Source organism: Carassius carassius, chromosome 29 (assembly GCF_963082965.1).
Source record: "Carassius carassius chromosome 29, fCarCar2.1, whole genome shotgun sequence".
Lineage (NCBI taxonomy): Eukaryota > Metazoa > Chordata > Actinopteri > Cypriniformes > Cyprinidae > Carassius > Carassius carassius.
In genome coordinates, this window is record NC_081783.1 from 1,803,576 (window position 1) to 1,811,725 (window position 8,150).

At 36.9% G+C, this 8,150-nt stretch overlaps 1 protein-coding gene across 1 annotated transcript; it reads left to right on the forward strand.

Moving 5' to 3' along the window:
* Window positions 1–4,448: 4,448 nt before the first annotated feature.
* On the forward strand, window positions 4,449–7,568 carry LOC132109384 (growth/differentiation factor 9-like). The gene is made up of 2 exons (XM_059515404.1): window positions 4,449–4,885; window positions 5,938–7,568. The coding sequence occupies exons 1-2, from the start codon at window positions 4,543–4,545 to the stop codon at window positions 6,864–6,866; spliced, it is 1,272 nt and encodes a 423-aa protein (XP_059371387.1). The 5' UTR covers window positions 4,449–4,542; the 3' UTR covers window positions 6,867–7,568.
* The last annotated feature ends 582 nt before the right edge of the window (window positions 7,569–8,150 follow it).

Consider the following 8,150-nt stretch of genomic DNA (forward strand, 5'->3'; position numbering starts at 1 on the left):
CTGCCATAGTCATAATTTAGATATAAATGTATAGCTTGTGTATATTCACGAATTGCAGTGATTTGTGTGTTGCACGACTGGTAGTTTTTCTATATTGGTGTTGTGCTATGCTGTGTTTATTATCTACACCAACACGACACCCACACAAACAAAAAGGAAACCGCCAGTATCTCCACAGTAGATAGCAGAGAAGCGAAGACGCCGCAGCCACTGAGTTGATAACTGGACCGGCACATCAACAAGTCAGAGAAATATATAATTTTTTTTTAAGTAATTTACTTTTTATAAGCTTTAAACCCATTAGTAATTAAGTTGTCAATGTTTCTACAGCTGATTTACACTAAAACACGAAAGAGCCTGAACCGCGACAGGGTCACAAGTTGCCTTACTTCGGTAAGTTTGGTTGTACTTGTTGCAAACTATTAAATTTTGTGCTTTCTGATCCTAAGCTTAGTTTTTAACTGCAGATAGTGCTCTAAGCTAGTTTTTGACCGCACACTCAAATGGTAATGAAGAACAGCCCTACAGAACAGCCATACAATCTGCAGTATGAGACATGCGGCCAAATCAAGTTTTTTTTATTATTCTTGACATCCATGAATAAAAGTCATGTGGGATTGGAACAACAAAGGTAAACAAGAAAATGGTGACAGAATTTTTTTTTTTTTTTGGGGTGATTGAATGCTTTAATTCTATTGATACTTGATTTTCAGTTATTTGTGCTATGTTACTTCTAAATAGTTTTCCTTATATGAACTGTCTTTTGCTCATTTCAGCAAACAAAAAGATGCAAGACTGCAAACTTTCCAGTACTCCTGTGTACTGATAATCCGGTTTCCACCCAGTCCCAGGAGGTTTGTCTGTTTTATCCTTCACTAAAATGTCTTAAAATTGCTTGGTTATTTATTGACCAGTAATGCTAGGAGATTGTCGATATACAAAAGGAATTTTGTTATTTACTACTTTTTTCAGATTATATTAAACCTGGAAAATATTGGAGAAGATCAATTAAGTTTTCAGGAGCACATTACTGTGATAAATGCTGAACTACGTAAAAGACAACTTGACTACACCAACATATCACAAATCTAATGAGATGCGCTCTTTTTAAAAGAGTTGATTTAATGACAAAATCAACATGAGAGGTCATGGACATGGTCCCATTTCTTTGGGTTCCACAACTTGTGAGTATTTGTTTTTTAGTGTTCCCTTTTGAGTTTAGTATTTCTACTGCATTTTCTTTTTTTTGTTGAATAAAATCAAAATTGTTTAAATGAATTTTTTTTTTTTTTTTTTTTTTTGGTAGCTGCTGCATGAAGTGAAGATGCGGTTTGGGAAGAACCTTCATCTTAATCTAGAGACTGCTCTTCAAGTTCTGAACAGTTTAAATTCAATTTAAATTAAATTAATGCTTTTAGCAGATGCTTTTATCCAAACCGACTTACAGTGCATTCAGGCTATCAATTTATTGCCTATCATGTGTTCCTGGTGAATCGAACCCCCAACCTTGCGCTTGATAGCACAATGCTCTCCCAATTGAGCAACAAGAACACTACTGTTTACTTCAGCAAATTGACACAAACACAAAGTGTTCTTTTTTCCTTAACACAACCATTAGTTGCTTGGTTTGTTGAATGGTTACTCTAATAAATCTAATTATACCATGGTTTGTCTGAATATTTGATTCTGATTGGCTAAAAGGTGTGCATTAAAATACTTTGATTCACAGGTAGTTCCAGTCAGTTTAATTACAATTAAAGTTTAATGTGCTGCTGCAATGACATACATGCAAACAAAACACTTGCACTCGGAGATTAAAGTAATGTGAACTGAGACATTTTGCATTTAATCTTTTTTTTTTTTTTTTTTTTTTTACAACCTCCGTAGCATTGGTTCAGAAAAAGATCTGAACTTGAGTTCCAAACCGTATGACGTTCATTGTGATGAGCAGATATTTGAGATGCCATCATTTTAAAGAATTGACTGCCACGATCACTTGATTGCATGTAGCTCTGTGAATGTGATAACAAAATTAAATAAAAATGTCTTGCTCTTGTAGAATAATGTTCTAATGAAGACTGTTTTACTCTTATTAACAGTTGTTTTGTAATATCAGGAGAAATACAAAGATGTTGAAATTTAGAGAGGGCTGCTCAGTTTCTCACAAAAACATTTGCACAATTTAAATGAAAGACGTGGAGGCAAAAAAATCACTGATGCATTTTTTTAGCAACCGGCCTTTAGATCTAGCATTCTGCATGCTTTAAATCAGATACAGAAATGATGTAGCTTGAACGAATAGCATATTTATTTAAATTAACAACAGAGAGAAAGTGAGAAACTGCATGTGTGAATAATGTTTGTGTAGTGTCTCTTCAATAATCAAGCTGCAAGTTTAGTTAAATCAAAAACGGATACATTGTTGCTTTTTAGTTTTTCAGTATGCTATCCAAGCTATTTTATGAATGAATATTGCATTGATCTTGAAGTTTCTGTGGTCATGATTGTTTGTGAGTTGCGTGTGCAACCTAGCCAGTGAATCGGCCCTTTCCACTGTGGTAAAAAATGGTCAGTCACATCCCTAATTGTTTGGAAGAAAGTATGCAACATTCTAAGTTATTTCACAAATAATTTATATGTTTTTCCAACTTGCAGGAATCAGTAAAACCAACTCCGACTATAGTTTTTCATGAAGCTTCAAACCCCCTCCGTGCAAAAAGAGCCAACATCAATATGGAGGGTGTCAACATTGTGAGCGCAGAAATGGATGTGATGGAGGCAATGGAGTGCATCTTTGCTACTTCTTTCATATTCAGTGTGGAATATCCCACGCACATCACTCACATGATGAATTTTGTTGAGCAATACCTGTTTAAACTCTCCAGAAGCCACTGTCCCATGCTCAAAATGTATAATCAATTATCATAATACTTTGATATATTATGGGAAGTCGTGGCCTAATGGTTAGAGAGTCGGACTCCCAATCGAAAGGTTGTGAGTTCGAGTCCCGGGCCAGCAGGAATTGTGGGTGGGGGGAGTGCATGTACAGTTCTCTCTCCACCTTCAATACCACGACTTAGGTGCCCTTGAGCAAGGCATCGAACCCCCAACTGCTCCCCGGGCGCCACAGCATAAATGGCTGCCCACTGCTCCGGGTGTGTGCTCACAGTGTGTGTGTGTGTGTGTTCACTGCTCTGTGTGTGTGCATTTCGGATGGGTTAAATGCAGAGCACAAATTCTGAGTATGGGTCACCATGCTTGGCTGAATGTCACTTCACATTTTTCACATTTCGTGAATAGTGCTCATGTAAATTTGTAAATATGAGGCGTTTGATGTTATTCTGAAATGCTGATCTGAATTTGAATCTGTAATTACAATTCTTTATGAGTGATATTAATGTAAATTTGTAGATTTGAAGTACTTGATGTTCTGAAATGTTGATCTGAATTTTACTCTATGTATTCACATTCTTTATGAGTGATATTAATATGAATTTGTAGATTTGAAGTACTTCTATATCTGTATATTTCCATTGTGAGATATATTAATATGGATTTGTAGTTTTGAGGTACTTGATGTTGTTCTAACCCTGATGGGAAATATTTGCATTATTTATTAGTGATAGATGAATGTAATTTTATAATGGACTTATTTTGTAATATGTAGATGTAGGTGAAACTCTATTTTCATTATTTATGAGATTTTTTAAATGGTTGGTGTTTTAATGTTGATTTCTACATTTAAAGCCTTGAATATTTGAAATTACAGTAGCATTCTCTCAGTAATAGTAATTATTTTTGTTAATATAAATAAATGAGTTCTATGCACCTTGGGTGAGCTTTTTTTCATTATTCATGGGTGTCTTCTTATGTGAATTACATTTTTACATTTTAGGGTCTTGATGTTTGTCAATTATATGAAATATTTAATCCGGAAAGGCCAAAAGAAATAATCATGAATGAACCCCTAAAAGGTTCCATATAAAACCTTTTTCCTGGTTACAAAGAACCCTAAAGGGTTCTTTTGATTGAACCCTTAAAAAGGGTTCTATATAGAACCTTTTAGGGGTTGCAAATACGTAGCGCCTGATAGAACCTAGCTTTTAAGGTTCTATATAGAACCTTTTCTTCTAAGAGTGTACCCTAAAATAAATGTTTTGCACAACAGTAAAGGGAAAATAGCTACTATAAATATGTTTTATTATCAATCTTTATAAGTTAAGTCAGTTGTCCAACTGACGCAGACCAAACTCTCTTAAAGTCATTAGCCATATTTCTTTTATTAACCATTTTCACTCTTTTGGAGATACATTTCCAAACCATCTCTTCAAATGTAATTACACAGACCCGGTTCTAAAAGAAGTGTTGCGTTGTTTGAGACGTGTAAAATCAAAATCGGTTAAATCCTACCACCTATATAAACATTTTTAGGATACCTACTCTGGCATTTCTGCCAAAAAACCCCGAGTGGGTCTGATTGCGCACACCTGTCTGTCAGGTAAGGGACGGAAGCGCGGTTTGGCCGGAGACTGGAGTCTTATTATGGCGACGCCGCTTTTTAAACGTGGCGCGCGTTGTTTCTTTACAGTTCTCGCGATTATCGGCCTGTCGCTTACTTCATGCTACAACTTGGAAAACGAGTCTTTTGAACCCGACTTGTCCGTGCACCATGGTAATATCCTGAGCCCTTTGCTGAAGGCTCTATCAGAGCAGAATCCATGGGGAGCCGTCACACCACGAGCCAAACCGGACTCCAGATATGTGCGCTACATGAAGAGACTGTATAAACTATCATCCAAACCGGACAGGAGTCCCGAGGCCTCTCACCTGTACAACACTGCCCGCTTGATCACGCCTCGAGAGGAGTGTCTCGAGCAGAACCGAGGTATACGTCCTTCTGATTACTGTGATCTCAACCTGAGAGCTTTACATACCATTAATCGGTTCCTTTAGACCCATAACAGTCGTTAATTTATTGAGAATGAGTGAAACTCTTGTGGGTTTGGATCAACGTATTCAGTGGAGATTCAGAGCCAAATTACAGATGGAAAGATGGCAGCATAATTATATTTTTTTTATACGTTCAGATCAGTGGTCTATTAGTAAAATCTGTTGACTTTACCAATCTTTGTTGCATTATATCGAATGATACAAGGTCTTAAAAATGAAGATTACAAAAGAAAACCATAATTTAAAATGCTATTGATATATCTTTATTATTTCTTGAGTTACAGGCATGTAACTTCGGAGAATGAATAGAAAGTGTTTTCCCCATTTTTGATTGATCACCTGTGGTGTACAATGCAACGAAGATTGCGAACGTAAACAGATTTTACCTTTAGACCTATCTCTGTGTATAATTAAAATGACGGTGCCGTTATCTTTCTAAAGTAATTTTTCCCATCCTGTAATTTGGCTCCAAATCTCAGGCCAAAATGGTCATTTTGACTCTTCTCTACAAAACAGTGGATATGCATCCATGATTCTTAATATTTTGGCTTTCATTTATGTATTTATTTAATCAGAAGTAGTAAATGTTTAACAGGGCATTTCAGGGGTCTGTTTCATAAAACAAGTTTACCAAATAAGCCCGGTTTAGTTTGACTAATTGTCTATTATTATTTTTATTTGCAAGACCGGTCATAACTTTTTTTATTCAGTTATGAAAATATATAGATTGGTCTTATTTGTATTGGAAAAGTAGGACTTGGCAGCTGCCAGCTGGTCAGACACAGGCTAAATTGTTCAGAATAAGTCAGACTAACTGAAATAAGCCTGGCATATTTGCTAAACCTGTTTTATGGAACCGGTCCCCGGTTGAGTTGACGCACAATGACGGAATTTCATTCCAAACAAACTGCAGTCGAACAATCTCAAGCACTAAAAACACACAGTATAGGATGTGTTCCTCAATGGTGCTATGTGTTATCTCGGCAGAGTTCTTCATGCAGGATATCTCCTACAGTCTGACTCGAGTGAGGTCTCAGGAGCAGCTGCTGAAGTCGGTCCTGCTTTACTCTTTCGACCACAACCACGTCGATCCCTTCACATCGCTCTGCTATCTCGACGTGAAAGAGCAGAAGCCCTTGAAGGATCAGATGTGTTCTCCTCACTTCGGCACGCAGCAGTCGGTCCCTCTTCTCAGCTTCCGCGTCCACACTGACAGAAGAGTCCGCCGCCGCTGGGTGGAGCTCGACGTGACCTCCTTCCTCCATCCTCTCATCCAAGCCCATAAGAAAGACATCCATCTGCTCATAAACCTGACATGTGTTGAAGACATGATCCCTAGTCCCGGAGGCCGGGTTCATAAGAGCCCGGTGGAGTTAACTCACAGATCTCCGTCTCTTCTTCTGTACCTCAATGACACCAGCGAGGTTGCGTACCAGAGAAGAGCTTCAGGAGGGCGGATGGTAGACCTGACATCAAACCAATGGGATGGAAAGTCTACATGGTGGGATTCAGTTTCACGAAAGAGACGAGGCACGTTAAAAACCACCAACTCGCCGGAAACCAGCATGCCTACACTAGTCCCAATGTACGACTTTTCCACAGATGCCTGTGACTTGCACGATTTCAAAGTGAGCTTCAATCAGCTCAAACTGGATTATTGGATCATAGCACCTCACAAATACAACCCGAGGTACTGTAAGGGGTCTTGTCCGAGGGCTATGGGATATATTTACGGGTCTCCGGTGCACACGATGGTTCAGAATATCATTTACGAGAAGCTGGACTCCTCTGTGCCTAGACCTTCATGTGTGCCTTCAGAATATAATCCGTTAAGTGTATTGACCATTGAGAATGATGGCTCCATCGCTTACAAGGAGTACGAGGAGATGATTGCTACCAAATGCACATGTCGATAAGATTCATTCAGCTTTTTGGGATTTTGTTGTTGTTGTTGTGATGCATTGCTTTGAAAACACTGACCTGGCCATCCTTATAATGAAGATGATTAATGACCACATGATTTGGATAATTTGCGGCAATAACATTACCCTGTTATCTGATTCATTAATAATTCTTAGATTATTCAAATCTGTTATGCAATTGAATCATTTTGGTGTTTTCTTAGACACATTTTTTCTTCTTCTGTATAATAGTTATATAAAAATGGGGGTATTTAATTGGCTTAAATGATATCTTTCTTCTTTAATGAGCGGTTGTGTTATTTTAAGTTGGGTTATTTCAGTTGGTGGTCTTGTCTCGCACTTTCTATTCCTTAAATATGAATGACAGAATTTTAAATCTTCTAGTTCTGGACAGAATATATATATAAAAAAAGTGTAGTTCTATTGTCTTATCAGAACACTTTTACATTGTATTTTAAAACCTGGGAATTGCTGACGGTTGTCTCGTGGGCAACCTCTCTCTTCTTGATGTCCAGAAAATAAGTTGCCTTAATTGTGGGCAACTTGATATTGTGTGTAAAAGATGAGAAAATGTGTGTCACAGAACTATTTATATAATTTATGTCTGTGTAAATAAGTCCGGCTGGCTTTGGTTTCACAAAAGAAAGAGAAAATCCCAAATGAAAATGTAAAATAAAAACAAATTCAGCAAACAAACTTTATTATTATTATTTTGAAATCAAACATTGCTGACTTGTCACTGTAGTTTAGAGAAAAGCTAACATCTATGGTCTTAATTGTAATGCTGGGTTAAGAACATTTCTTTATAGTAAACTATAACAGGACTGAAGTTTAGTAAATATATTTTTTCTCAGCTTTCAAAGTGTATGGTGAATGAAGAACTGATTTTGTTTATTAAATATTGATGGAGCACTGGACACAAATGGTAAAGGTTTATTTTTTTTTTTATAAGTCTGCTAAACAGGCATTTCACTCCTTACTTGTGTGACGTAGCCCTTATGTAGAAAAGTATGTAAATACTATTGATGTAGAATGAAATCATATTTGAGTAACATCGAAAGAATTCCAGTTTGTTTATTCATATAATCTGTTTAAATAATCTCCTAAAACCCATTAGGCGAAGCTGCTTGTCTCATGCCAAGACAAAATGATAAATTATATGTACAACACAAGCCAGTGGCACTTAACTTGGAAAACTTTAAATATTCTGGACTCTCAGGTGAGTTTCTCCTTAAAAATACAAATTATGTTTTAAGGGATTAAGAAAATATAGCGTGT